At 35.3% G+C, this 14,955-nt stretch overlaps 2 protein-coding genes across 2 annotated transcripts; both read right to left on the reverse strand.

Annotated features, from left to right (window-relative positions):
- Positions 1-47: 47 nt before the first annotated feature.
- LOC108214583 (GTP-binding protein At3g49725, chloroplastic) lies at positions 48-7,269 on the reverse strand. The gene is made up of 13 exons (XM_017386664.2): positions 6,857-7,269; positions 6,675-6,739; positions 6,511-6,573; positions 6,300-6,389; positions 6,097-6,203; positions 5,196-5,264; positions 1,955-2,099; positions 1,823-1,878; positions 1,642-1,692; positions 1,491-1,545; positions 1,086-1,142; positions 761-880; positions 48-638 (listed from the first exon to the last, which is right to left on the reverse strand). Exons 1-13 carry the CDS (start codon positions 7,203-7,205, stop codon positions 183-185), a joined length of 1,683 nt encoding a protein of 560 aa, XP_017242153.1. The 5' UTR covers positions 7,206-7,269; the 3' UTR covers positions 48-182.
- Positions 7,270-8,011: 742 nt separating this feature from the next.
- LOC108214582 (squalene epoxidase 3) lies at positions 8,012-14,544 on the reverse strand. The gene is made up of 8 exons (XM_017386662.2): positions 13,915-14,544; positions 12,607-12,718; positions 11,609-11,783; positions 11,051-11,219; positions 10,592-10,810; positions 10,198-10,473; positions 9,196-9,474; positions 8,012-8,331 (listed from the first exon to the last, which is right to left on the reverse strand). The coding sequence occupies exons 1-8, from the start codon at positions 14,434-14,436 to the stop codon at positions 8,188-8,190; spliced, it is 1,896 nt and encodes a 631-aa protein (XP_017242151.1). The 5' UTR covers positions 14,437-14,544; the 3' UTR covers positions 8,012-8,187.
- Between the last annotated feature and the right edge of the window lie 411 nt (positions 14,545-14,955).

The raw sequence follows: 14,955 nt of genomic DNA on the forward strand, positions 1-14,955 counted from the left end.
TTACAGTTGCTTCTCGGAGAAAAACTAATTTAAAAGACATCAGCACGTCTAAGACAAGGGTTCGCGCCTATTTGATATGATATAGGAGTATGTATCTTACATACATAGTTGAAAAGTTGTACTCTTATCAGAAGGAAAATAAAAATCTGAGAATATATTGACCTCTGCTAGTATTCTGCAAGTTACTGCTCAGCTGCTACAACAGCTTCATCTGCATTTAAAGGCCTCCATTTGGAATTAAACATGCTTCGATGTACGACTTTCTGAACTTCTAATCTCTCATCAATTAGTTCGAGCAATTCTTGCAATCCAACTCCCGTCAAGGCAGACGTTTTTACATGTGGACCAACATTTTCAGGTTGACACTGGGAACCATTATCAATGATCATACAGGGATTTTCTTGTAGATCATTTGTATTCTTGCACCCCAAAGATGAACCATCATTATCACTCAATGTCACTTGTCCATTTTCTGAAGCAAGCCAACCATCCGAGTAATCACCTTCATCATTTCCTAGTGACAACTCTTCTACATCAGCATTGCTGTTATCCTCTTGGTCATCAGATAAATGCTCAAATTCAACATCTTCACCTGCACCAGTTTCATCACCGTCTATTTGCTTTTCTCCGATATCAATCTGAGCAAAGAGTATAAATTGAAGAAGATAGTATGCATAGTGATTAATTTAAATGCATATGCAAGTTTTTCCCCTAAATTTTCAAGTAAACAGTCAAGGAGAAGGATGAACAGAAATATTACCTTATTCCAAACCTCAATCATATTCTGAAGTTTCTCTTTCGACACTCCTAATTGCTCAAGAACTTGCATTACAGTTTGCCGATGCTCATCAAGATTTGGAGCACTTGAATCTAAGACATGCTGCAACAGAACAACAAATCAGGTCAGCTTATGTTAGCAGAAAAGGGCACTGCCCTGCATAAAAAACAGTCAAAACTGATATTGTTTTGTGACTTTTTATCAGATTAGTTACATACAACAAATGAGCAATTCAGATGGTGACACAGTAACTGAACAAACACTAGCACCTGCAGCAGCTGCAAAAGCAAAAGCAAAAACTACATACCACGAGTAGGTCTGCTTCCACCACTTCTTCTAAGGTGGCATGAAATGCTTCTACTAACTGCAAGAACATCATAGTCGTCAAAAGGAAGACATCTTCATTCTAACTTTTATACAAGTTGTAAGCATGTTCGTGAAAAGCTTTAAAGATTGATTGTTGACGTATAGACTTTTAAACTATAAAGAATCCTAGTTTTCTTATAGAATACACAATAATGCTAAGCAATAAATCAAGTAAAAGCTATATTGTCATTCCAAGAAAAAAATGCAAAAGCAATATTATATCGATGTATGTTATCTCAAGGATTCCACAAGTGTATACTGAGGCATGCAATTTGACAAATTTTAAATGTATAAGAAAAAATAGCATCAGTGCAATTTGACAAACTACGGGAGTAATTCGAGTTACCTGGACAGGCAGCTCTGATATAAATCCTACTGTGTCACTAAGAAGCACTTTCCTCCTGAATATTCAGTGCCGATCATTATGATTAAAGCAATCACCTAACATAACAAGATAGAAGATGACGCAAACAGGATGAATAAAGGCTTAACAGTACCCTGATGGAAGGACAACGCTTCTTAGTTTAGGATCGACTGTGGCAAACAATCTAGACATTAGAAAATCAAAAAAAAAAAGTATAAGAACCAGAAGGACATCAAAAGGAACAGAATATAATCTAGAATGTAAGCGATATATATGATTCAAGTGACATCCTGAGGCCCAGTAAAAGTTATTACCGATCATCGCTGTAGAGATAAGTGTCTGATAGTGCACTTACTAAAGTAGATTTCCCCTGGATTCAAGGAGAGAAAATTTTAGTAGTTTCATTAAGTGCAATAGTACAAACGTAAAAAAAATTCTCCACCTACAGCATTGGTGTACCCAACAACAGCTATGGTGGCCATGTCTTGACCGTCTGATCTCCCTTGCCGCTTTCGAGAAGCACGTTGTAAAGCGCGGGTGCGACGAACCTCTTTGATCTCAGATAACAGCTGGTTCCGACGTTCAATGATTCTGGAATCAAAGGAGAATTAGGATGACTATAGAATATATAAATATAGGCAAGATCATTAGGCTAAAGCAATTATTAGATACTAAATTCATATGCAAGTCATTACGCTGTAATAACTGTTAAGATACAATAAACAAATACTACTAATAGATATATAATATAATGTTTGTGATATCTATTAGATGTTGTTCAAGAATGTATTTAAATTAGAATATATGAATAGAGCACCATGATGTATAGATACTATTTATTAAGCTACTGCAATTCAAAGATACTAAGTTCACGTTTAAATCTTTAGTAAAGAAATCATCATTCCCCTGTTGTTTTGAGTGTACATTTTATAGCATTAATATTTATTGCAGAGACCGGTCTTTATATTTTTATTTTTATTTTGCCAAAAGTCTTTATAATTTTAGTGCTTTTAGAGGCACACAAATTGCCTGTGCTGCAAACAGGGACAAAGATACAATATCTTTTCTTCAAATGTAAGGTTCGGACATGAGTATTTATTATTTAATAGAATACAAGTGGAAAATATATGCTGTTTCAGAAGATACCAAAAAAAAATCCAAAGGCTGTCACCACCTTATACGTGCACGAATTGATTTTTTTAAATATGTTCTTATTTTAGCTCTCCCTGCGAAGAAAAGTTGAGGCCTGGGTATGTAGCTGAGGGGAAACTGTGCCTTACAAAAAGTGATTTACAGGTTTGTAGCTGAGGGTGAAAGTGCACCTTACGAAAAGCGATTTTACAGGTAAGACGAAGTTCGGTTCAGGATCAAGGATCATGAGACCCTACTTAAGAACAGTAAAGTATGCCTGGCTCGGCACCTCTGCATTGTGAATTTGGAATCTTCATATCATGTAGAGTAAGGATTGTGCATGTGCAGATATAGGGTTCAATGATTGCACAGGTCTTGGAGAATCAAATTCACAACTTTCACATTGCTGAAGCAGCGAAGGTTCTCAAATTTCCTGCTACTGGGTGCAGTTCAAATCCCTACACATATTTTGTGTTATTCTGCCTGGAATTTTCAATTGGTTATATTTTAATATGTAAGAAAATTTAAGCATGAAATATGTCTTCTCTATACGTGTGAGTGTCCCCTATGCTTGTCTAACATACATTATAAACAAACTCACAGTTCAGAATTCTCAAGCATCCACCTTAAGACAATTTTAACGTAAATCACATGTTTTCAAATTTATCAAAAAAAGTATAAACATACAACTCTATTTACAATTTAGAAGATCGTAACTGATTACCAATTCAAGTTATATTACATATATATCGTTGTTTCCTTATAGAATGATGCCAACACCTAAAGGTGAGAGTTTCTCTTTTCCAAAGAATTTCTCGTGCATCATTAAGTTTTAGGATTTTGATTTTTGACTAAAGAATTCTAGCCTAAATAAATCTTCAAATTGTTTAAAGTTAGGGATTCTGTTTATTTTGCGATGAAAAATTTAGAAATTAAACTAAAGATGATCCATGTACTTTATTTGTGTGTTTCTAGTTTCTAGTTTCTACAGATTCTCCTACTCCGTCATTGTGTGTATAAATGCGTGACTATGTGTATATATTGTGTGATTGTGTGTGTATATGAGTGTTGACTTGTTGGTTAACCACCCAGCTTCTCCTGTGCACTGTATATACACTATACACTGTTTAGATCAAATTTTAATGTTTTTTTCACTTCAAAATTTATACATGAAATATTATGGCATACATATGTGAGGTTAGGTAGCATGGTTAGTGCTTGACTTTTATTAACATCAAATGAATTGAATGTTTTGGCAGAAGGCTGAGAAGGCTGGCAGTGGGTACCGCATTGATTCAATTTTTTTTCAAATTGTTTTAGTTTTTATTTTTCAAACAAACAGGAAATGTAGAAGTGTTATGCAAAGATATGACGAACTTCCGTATTTGATGTCTTTTATTTGCTGATGTATTTCAGTATTTGGCTTAATTTGAATATTAATTCTTGCTTTAACTAAACAAATAAAAATATGTATGTGTGTATATATATAGGCATATATATATATATATATATATATATATATATATATATATATATATAGAGTCATGCTCCACTACAAACCTCCTTATTCTAGAAACTAAAATCCCCACTGGATTATCACTAAACTCTAAGGAGAGTATCACTATATTCTCCCACAACCCCACCTTCTCCTCCAACCCAGCCTGCCTCCACCTTCACTTCCAGCAACTTCATGCCGCCAACCCATCCATGTCCGCCGCCTATCCATGTCCACCGCCCCTCCAAATCCGTCGCATCTCCATGTTTGCTTCCACCGTATCTACAACCAACGAATCCAACCCACCTCCACCTTCTCCTTCTTCATCTTCTTCTCCTCCACCACCTCCAATTGCGGCACCTCCACCTCCGTCGCTCTCACCTCCATCATCTTCCCCGATTTACTCCAATTTTAAAGACCTAATTCCATCTATTTATCAACAACTACAGAACAAAGCAACCTGTTGAATCTGCTAAAATTGTTGCTCCATTAACCCTTCCATGTCCACCACCTTCATCTCCACCCCCCGCATCCACCATCTCCACCAGCGCCACCACCACCAGATTCAAGTACAAGAACTGATCTACTGATTTTCCCCGATTTCTGGAAATTATCACCAATTTTTGCAGCACATATCACTAAATTCTAAAGAGAATATTACTAAATTGTACTGAGAATATCACTAAACTGAATTGGTTTTTAGTTTTTAATTTAAGGATGGTTTCTATTTGATCATGAGCCTATATATATATATATATATATATATATATATATATATATATAATATCTTTTAAACATTTTGATACTTGCCGTTCACTCCGCACCCGAATCCCTAATTTCTGAATTTGCCAAATTTTTGAATAGCATCAAGAGTATATTTCTTGAAAGGAACATTATTATAAATGATTATAGTTCTGTCGAGAACAGCAATAAATCATTTAAATCAGTATGAAGTATGCTACTTTCTAAGCTCATAAGTTCTAAGATAACCAGCTTTTCATATAGAAAATTATGCAGCAGTGCTTAAAAGATGAGGTCTCATTCCATATATATGAACTAACCTTCTACGTTGCAACTGAAGTTCAGTTTCACCAGCACCACTGATAAAACCACGCCCACCACTTCCTCTCCTGCAGAACATAATACTCATATTAATGAAGTATTAGACGAAACCATAATCATGTTAACAAACAATTGTTGAACTGTCAACCTGTGGTCCTTCATCCAATATAAGTTGATTACAATGTAAAATGGAAAAAGCAAACATATGTGTTCGCAAATGACTTGCACCATTTAATTGCTATAAGAAAAGGGTAAAGAAGGTTAATGATTAGGGAGGGAAGACATAATTTGAGTGCAAGAGAAAATAAGAACTGAATACATTCCAAGACAGCTAACACCTGAGAATGGTTAAGCAAAGTAAATAATCACCAATCAAGTTGATATTTTTTATTCTCTCGATTCCAATTTGATAGGAGGACTGATGATGTATTATGTTTTCAAGTAAAAACAATTGACAAGCCTCAAAATTTGGATCAAAGAAGCAGAATTTGAAAGTCTGCAGGAATAATTCCTCCAGGTTTAGGGGCTAAGATTTGAATACACTATTGATTATACAATCCAAGATACTTAACAAACATGGATACACACTATAATACAAATTCAAAGACGAAAAAAAACTTTATACTATCAACAAATTATGCAAGTCATGATTTAATTACTGTTAAAAGGTAAATCTTACAATATTGGAATTTAGAGCATAAATTCTCCTTAAAAAAACCATCATTGAGCAGGCCAATGGGTTCTGTATCTGTTTGGGCCATGGACAAGCAATTTAATGATTTGATTCACTAAGCATGGATGAGATTATGAATAGCATGCGAGTTGGATATCATAAGAAGCATTTTATGTCCACAGTTGTACGTTTATGACAGTTAACTACATAACTATACGTAAACATACCCTCTGGCACTCACGACCTCAACTTCTCCACCAAATGTATAACGTCCACCAGGACCACGTACACGAACAAGCCTACTTCTCTTATACATCAAAGCAGCTAACTCGGCCTAAAGTAAAAACAAGATTTTCCTACATGACCAAAGATCTAAACACACCTCGAAAAGATATATATTAAAAAATAAAACTGCAAACATAATAAGGACCTGCAGTTTTGCTTCTTTAGTCTGGGCATGGGCATGGAATATCTCTATAATGAGACTGACACGGTCCAAAACCGGCTTACCCCAAGCTTGCTGCTCGGTAAAGCATAATCAGAAACAAATATTCATTTCTTTACAATATACTCACAACTAATGTACTCAACCCAATTCACATCTCCTACTATCAAACAAAAGAATCGAGTGCACAACTTACCTCCAGATTCCGCTGCTGGACCCCGCTCAAAATCGCATTCACAAAAACGGCATCAAAACCATCCTACAAAACCATCACAGTTCTATTTCTCAATCAACATTCTCCAACATAAGCATCTAATACTGGAATTAACGAATAACGAAACAAAAGAAAAAATTCCTTACTCCAGAATCCGCTGCGTTTAAATGGCATTTAACATTATTCACCGTCCCCAGTCCAAAATAAGTATCTAATAAATCCAAAAAATTATAACATTTCTAAATTTACCAAACCAGCACAAAATAATATAATAGGATCGATAATAGGATCGAACAGTTTTAGCGCGAGAACAGGTAACAATAAGTACCTGCACGAGTGGTGCGGGCAGCAGGATTTTGAACAACGAGATGCGAGGGCAAGTCTTTATCAGAGAATTCAGTAGCGTAAAATCCATCTCTTTGCTCTTCAAGTGAATTAGCGAGATTGAGAGCTTCTTCTAATTTTAATTTCAGAACGGAGTCGGGTCGGATTTTGGGCTGGACTACGAATAGCCTGGGAGGAGTGTTTGGGTCTGTATTGGACTCATCGGACTTGGATTCACGGTGTCTGAGACGGGCCTGAGAGTGGGAAGTGAGTAAGTAACAAGAGGGGAGTTGGGTCGGGTTTGTTAGGGTTTGAGAAATGGAGTTTCGTATGTGCGAGATCGCTCTCAACATCTTCTTGCTTTGTATTTTGGTTTTCTTTTTACTCCGCCGGCATTCCTCAAGTTACTGTTTCAGTTACCAGTGGCTAGTTATAGACAGCCGTAAAATATTTACCTTTGGGTGAAAGATAAAGCAGCGGTAAAATTTCATCAATTCAACAAATGTTACTCGTATCCAATATCCATTATAGCATATTTACAGATTTTGTATATAAAATAATCTCATTTATATGATAATCTTCATTAGGTAATAAATTTAGAGAATTGATAAATAACCTCCGGTAACTATTTAAACTCCAAATCCAAATTTTATACCATATTTACTCATGCTTTCTCCACATGTTTCATCCATATTAGTGGTGATAATGAGATTTAGATAAATTAAAAAATTGAATTGGAGCTTAAATAGTAAACTTTGGAGCTTATTTATCAATTTTTTAAATTTATTTTATAGGATTTCACAATACATTATAGAATTAAGTACACATATGTGAACTGGATTTGGGAACTGACGGATAAAAAATATACATATGTGCTTTTTTAGAACGGGTTCGTTTCATGGAAAAAAGAAAGGGACTTCGCATAAGTATTTGTTTCCAGAAAAAATATATTTATATAATTTTTTTAAAACATAAAAGACTTATTTATCTAATTTTTAAAGCACAAGGACTTAAGTATGGACTTTGACACATTTCTATTTTTGTTTCGGTCAAGTCACTTGTATACCACTTACCTAATATAAACACATATTCTGAGATTATACAGAAGGACCCTTAATCAGTTAATCTTCTGATGTATTTTCTACAGTTAGAACACACATTGGCCTTTAATAAGTTCTAGATCAAGATTTCAGTAATCACATTTATAACGCCATCTTCTATGAAAACGGTTTTACGTCAAGATTTCAGTAATCACATTTACAGCCATTTTTTATGTATACGCCAACTAATGCAAAGCAAATGTACGACAGTAGATCAGAAAGTTCCTGCAGCACTTCAATAGAATCCATTCTTGTATGCAGCTCCATTTGATATGCCATCCACAGGAGGAGCTTTGTAATATGCTGGAAGAGTTGCAGGAAAGAACATTTGCCTTACCCCTTCAGCCTTTATGATGGGAAATATTATACTTGAAGCACTCTGGAAACATATAAAGTTCATTAAAGTAGATTAGAATTGGGTCCTCATTTGCTTGTTCCTTGTTATCTCTAAATTTTAACAAAAACAGAAAATTGCTTTTAAACTAACAAAAATAACACCAACATAGCAACAAAATAATTTAGAACTTTTAGACTACAACTGTACGGATTAATAATTACAGAAATGGCACAGAGCTCCAGTAATAAGCATTCAGCAAGTAAAGCACGAATCCCTCTTGGGAAACAAGATATTGTTTTTAGAAACTAAGATAGGGTTTTACATGATTGGAGAAGCTGATGATTAAGGGTTCCTGCATAAATCATATACTCCCTATTCCAAGTTAGATGACCCAGTTGACTATGGACACACATATTAGGGTGCACTGACCACATAGTTCTCTAAATTATTTTTTGAATTTCTTTTTTTGCAGTTAATAAGTTAAGTATGAAACTTTTATTTACCAAAAAAAATTTAAAAAATAAGCTAAGGAACTATGTGATTAATGCACCTTGATATGCGTGCTCAAAATCAACTAGTCATATAATTTGGGGTGGAGATAGTACCTCGTTTAAAAAAAAGGTCACAGTACAAGTACTATGTTGATGTAGTTGCCTGGACAGAAAGGACGAACTCGAAATTTGCCCATTAAATAAGAAAAAAAATAGACAAGTGCCTGTGGCCAACCACCGATAAATATTGCTCATTCTTTATATTAAAACATTTATGTGTATATGTACGTTCACGGACATGCACAGAAAATAAATATGCAGGCATATTTTGAGTAAATAGATGTATAGTGAACACATGATGGAAGACGGATAAACAATCTGTATAAAATGCTTTATACAGATTGCAACTACTTACTAATATCAATCTGACTCCAGCCCATAAGCGTTGAGGTGTTGGAAACGGTAACAATAGACGACCAACTCCATATACAGCCACAGCAAAGAAATGGAGAACTAAGCTCAGTGGTTGAGGTTTTAGACCTGAAAGTAAAGCCACAGGTCCTGTTGAACAAACACCTCCAAGGCTTAAATATTCAAAACATGCTTCACGCATTTCTTTTCTTGCTTGATCAGTAGAAGCGCAAAACACCTTGTACAAAGCCCCTGCCAGAGTATTTATCGTAGCTGCTACTGGCTGCAGAAAGGGTGAACCATTTAGGTACCAAATAATAACCAGTGGGGAATAACCTCAAAGTCACAGTATAGTGTTTAATTACAATAATAAAAGGATTGTGTTTAATAGGTTATCTAAAGTATGTAGCAACATTTTTTACCAAACATCTATATTGTACATAAATAGCATTTATTCTGCCATCTAATTTTAGAAGTACAGTAAAGTTTCACTAGAAGAATTATTGCAGCAGCAATGAAATATACTAATCAAATATCTGTACTCTTTTCTTCTCTTTCTATTTTGATATATCTCTTATTAGCATGACATGTTGGGATTTAGTATAGAGAATGGGATTCCGTTCTTTATTATAGGCAATGTTGTATAAATGAGTAGGCGGACTAAGACTTATAATCAGATTCATTTTAATATAAGTTTGTATTCGAGCATCTGTAATTAGAGTATATGTATATATAATCATATCATTCATTATTTCAACATCCAAATTCTTAATTCTGTTAATTTTATTAGATTTTAATTTCATGCTATTAAAATAGTTTCAATAAAATAAAAAAATATTATAGAATACAAAAAGTAGACTAGTAGTTGTAGTCCCCATACTACTGCCGGCCATAGTGAATAAGTTTTGTGCAATATTTATAACACTAATTCTAACCATTCAAACAGTGGAGTACATTCAATTTTTAAAAACACTCACTCTAAACAACAAACAGAATTTCTGCTTACCTTGCGCAATGTATAGAAGGACTCGAGATGATTGCATAGTGAAACTGCATCATTCATGTCCTGGAGGGGCTTCAGAAGATTCCGTAACACGACTATGTCAGAGAGCGCCACTGTCATTCCGCCACCAGTTAAGGGATGACGCATATTGAATGCATCACCCATTAATAGGGCACCAGGAGTAGGATATGGAGCAGCTGGCATGCTTCTATTTGGCATTGTTCGTATATTCCCTTTATCAATTGCAGATATGAATGCATCATGCAGCTCAAGTGGAATCTGAAACAAGTATGAGTAATTCAAGGTACAGGTTCTAGCTGCAAATGTTAACACCAACTATTTTAAATATAAAAGGTGACAATTTCTGTGGAACTCTGTGCAAGGCGTGCTACTATACCTGGGGAGCAACCATACTCTTCAAATATTTGGCCATTTCCCCATTTGCAAGAGAAGGAAGCTTTCGACCAGGTACATCAACTAAACACCGAACCTCAGTGCTGCTGATTGGGTAGAATAAGATGGGTGAAGGATCTGCTAATATTACATGACCATGGTTTGGGTGTGGTAGATTACAGTTCTCCAAGATCAGACCAACAAAGCAGGAAGGAACATCTACCTGTAAAGCGATAAGAAGAAAGTGGGAGGAGTTAGGATGCTACATGACACAGAATAGGGTACTTGACATGCTTCGTCGATGAAAGTTAGAAAGCGTTCCAAACAAACAAATTACCTTATGGAGCATATATAGTATATGATTCAGAGAATTTTGATAAAATTTTCAAAATACTAATTATTACGTCTTGATAAATACAAATCAATACCATTATTTCAGTACTTCAGGCCTTCATGAAATTACCTTAGGCTTGCAAAGAGAGCGACGCAAATTTGAAAAGCAACCATCACAAACAATTGTAAGTGGAGCATATGCCTTAGCTTCCTCGCCAGTTTTAGTTTTATACTGAACACCTTTTATAGTTCCATTTTCTTCAAGCAGAGATGATACACTTCCTTGCTCCATATATACACTGAGAATAGAGACATTGTCAGTGGAAGCAAGTGCACAGATAGATTCAATATACAAGGTAAAGTGTAACCAATGATAATATCATCTTAAGAAGAGCCTACTCGGATACTACTAAACTTTACATTCGGGATGCAGTGAAATTAGAGAGAATCAAGTGGCAATATGTCACCATGCAAGTTATGATGTGAAAATGATAAATGGAAAATAATTCAGTAAAAAAATAAGACCTAAGAAATTAATGTCCGCAACTTTCTTGTTCTCTATCTTAAAGGTATGTTCTGAAGCAAAAGACTAGACACATATCAATGGTTTTAATAATCATTGTCAGTTTTTACTCTGTACCAGTTCACTACACATTATAATATTTAATTAAGGACAGAGAATTTGTACTTGGGAAGTGTTGCAGTTTTCTTTCTCATTCTCTGAATGAAGCGGCCATTGTGGAAGCTTCTTCCGGACACATCAGAGTGGTAATTTTCCAAGGGATAAGAAATCCGAGTGTTTCTACCATCCTTGAAAAGAGCATATCCAATCACGCGCTGAGCATCAATATCTTCCACACAATCTGCATTCCAATAATTTTTTTTTAAATTCCTAGATAGTAAGATATATTATGGCTGCAGAAGCATAGCGATATTACTGGTCAGCTCCTAAAACCAAATTCTTTAGACTTTTTTAGTATTTGCATTAAATTTTTATTATATAATATCTCTTTTGTGGTGTGAATTACTTAATTGTCAATGCTAGTAGTTAGGGGTCATTTGTTAACCCCTGAACGAGACAAAAAGAGCTGGATGGGGAGGAGAGCAGTCGTTCAGCTTATTTGGTAAAGTGAGATTCATCTGGACGAAACAGAAATACAGCTGAACCATACCTCCTCAAAAATGAAGCTGGATGGTTGGTTGATCTCAGTGACAATAATTTCAAAAAATAGAGTTATGTGATATTGGATGTACCTAGTGATTATATGTAGTATTTTTTTAATGTAGCATTTCTTTTCCTACGCAAAAGAAGCTGTTTAACACTTTTTATTTCTAAAAAATAATAAAATTTAAATTTTATTTTTATATATATGTGTACATTGATAAATAATAATATTATTGTGGTTGATTTCGGAATTTGGTAATTTATCTAAAAATTTAACAAATAGAAAACTGCACTAGATTTTATTTATCAAACAATATTTACTCATTCCATTCAGATATTATCCGTCCAGAAATTTGAATCAAACAATATTTATCATTCCATTCAGATATTATCCACGCAGAAATTTGAATCGTTCAGAAATTATTGTCTAGATTTAACAAATGACCCCTTAGTCTCCAAGAACATCTGCTAACCGCAAGCTATATAACCTTTAAGACGCGTACTGCTAATATCATGCATACCTTCAAGGCCTAATTCCACTAACTTTAGGTATCCTCCAGGCTGTAGAAGTTCTCCAACGATTCTATCTGGCTCCGATAAATCTCTCTCAATAACGTGAACCTGTCTTCCATCCTGTAACCACGAGAATCATTACTATCAGTCTACTTGGGCCAGTGCAGTCGGTCTACGTAAAATTAGGTGTGTAGACGAACCGAGCCAAGTTGAACAGTGGCAGGCTCGAGTTGGAGCTCGATCGAGCCATACTTTTTAAGCTTAAATCTCGGCTCGATAGAAATTCAATAGGTTCGAACACCGTTAGAAAACTCGAATCAGTTCGACTGGATATGACTGGATATTGACAAAAGCTCGAATGTGATATGTTCATCTCGGGTTCAACTCAATTTAATATATAAATTTTATTTAAATATAAATAAAATATTTATATAACAATATGTTATCTATACTATCTATATTGTACTATAATAAGCCAACAGGGTATAATTTGTAGTCCAGAATTTTGGTTTTTTTTTTTGGTTTGGTACTCTCACTCTATAACTATAAGTCTACAACATGTGAAGGTCTAATACTCTTACATTATTAAACAGTTTCAAATATTAAAAACACTCATGACAATACATTATCATATAATACTAAAATACTAATAAAATGGTGTTAAAATTTAAATAATATATCACAAACTATATACCCGCTCGTTCTTCGCACGGGTTAAAGGCTAGTAATATATAAATATATACAATAAATAGAGGCGTCTCGCGAACCTCATGAGCCGAGTAATTTGAATCTCGAGTTCTGCTCAATTATTGTCGAACCGAATAATATTTTACGAGCCGAACTCGAGTAAGTCACGATCAATGACTCATTTACACCCCCTACGTAAAACCATATGGACTATGCCTTTTTATAAACAATCATAATTTAATAAATCTTGTAGTAGGGCAAAGAGCATGTCCCTCGAGATAGAAACAAAACCAGTTCAAATCAATATTAGACTGCAAGAGAAACATTAAACTATATATCTCTCCAAAGTAAAAGAAGACAATCTGAGCTTACTCCAGTCACATAGTCACATTGGATAATTTCTGACAATTGATCAAGTAAATCACGTATATAAGCTTGTAATTGTATGAGAATCATCCAATGACAGCCACGGAATTTTGCGATTTGTACGATTCAAAACCCCCACAAATGATGAGTTATAGGTTCTCATATCAAGTGCAAAACTCTACATACATGATTCACTTAAGCAAATTATTTACTATTTTAGACTATTGTTTCGAAAAAACAAAGGAATCGATAAATCTAGGTACCTTGGCAAGAGTATGAGCAAGGGCTGCCCCAGCAACACCAGCTCCCACAATGATGACGTCAGCACAAAATCCATTATGTCCCGGGTGATCAGTTCGGGTCGGGTCATTACAAGTCCGATATGAATCACCGGCAACAGAACTCACATCACGACGACGAGAACGAGGCCGGCCCAAAACGAAGAGAAAAAGAAAGCCCAAAAGTCCGGCAAACAAAGTAACGGCAATGTAGTTAGTATGAATCATCATCGTATTTTTCTTATTCTTAATCAATTGAGGCACCGAAGTAGAACAATATAAATGGTCCTGCTGTTGCTGATGATGTTTGAGTCGGTTACCTAGTACTCGTTTGTTAGTAGTTGTAACGTTGGGGGCCGGGGGTTTGTAGTTGTAGTACGATGATGATGATGATGTTGTAGCAGCAGCTGCGTGTGTGTGTTTAAGAGTGATGATGTGGAGTGTGGATTTGGAAAGCAAGAGAAGCTTGGGAGGAAGGAGACACGTGGGCTTTATTACACAATTCATGGATCGGAGCCCCAGAACAGAGACTGCCTTTACGATTTTTCTGCTCTTATTAAGATTTTTTTCTTGTTTTGATTCAATCCAATTTGGCTGATCAACGCTATGATTTTAAAAGAGAAATTTACAAGAATATATATATTTTTAACTTTTGTTTACAACTTTACTCCCTCTCACTTATCTTTTCAATTCTATATTACTATTTTTTTTAATTATACAGTTACCTTTGTCTCTCACCTTTACTCTTTTTAAAATTACGGCGTCTCCATCGTCTCTCTCAAACCCTGCTGCAATACTTCCACTCTCTCGACAGGTACTCTCTCTTTCTCTCTCTCTCTCTCTCTCGCTCGCTCGCTCTCTCGCTCTCTCTCTCTCTCTCTCTCTCGCTCTCGCTCTCGCTCTCCCTCTCTCTCCCCTGCTCTCTCTCTCTCTCTCGCTCTCTCTCGCTCTCCGCTTACAACTTACTTTCTCTCTCTACAGATTTCACAATCAGCTTCGTTCCTTTCCGTCGATCGTGCTCGTTCA

Source organism: Daucus carota, chromosome 3 (assembly GCF_001625215.2).
Source record: "Daucus carota subsp. sativus chromosome 3, DH1 v3.0, whole genome shotgun sequence".
NCBI classification, from domain to species: Eukaryota; Viridiplantae; Streptophyta; class Magnoliopsida; order Apiales; family Apiaceae; genus Daucus; species Daucus carota.

Coding starts and splice junctions, on each gene's coding strand:
- LOC108214583 (XM_017386664.2), bottom strand. CDS start 7,205: ATGTTGAGAGCGATCTCGCACATACGAAACTCCATTTCTCAAACCCTA. Junction 2,100..5,195: donor CTTCAGTTGCAACGTAGAAG/GTTAGTTCATAT, acceptor CTTTGATTCCAG/AATCATTGAACGTCGGAACC. Junction 1,546..1,641: donor AGCGTTGTCCTTCCATCAGG/GTACTGTTAAGC, acceptor CTGAATATTCAG/GAGGAAAGTGCTTCTTAGTG.
- LOC108214582 (XM_017386662.2), bottom strand. CDS start 14,436: ATGAATTGTGTAATAAAGCCCACGTGTCTCCTTCCTCCCAAGCTTCTC. Junction 11,220..11,608: donor AAAACTGCAACACTTCCCAA/GTACAAATTCTC, acceptor CTCTATTCTCAG/TGTATATATGGAGCAAGGAA. Junction 10,811..11,050: donor GCTCTCTTTGCAAGCCTAAG/GTAATTTCATGA, acceptor ATCGCTTTACAG/GTAGATGTTCCTTCCTGCTT.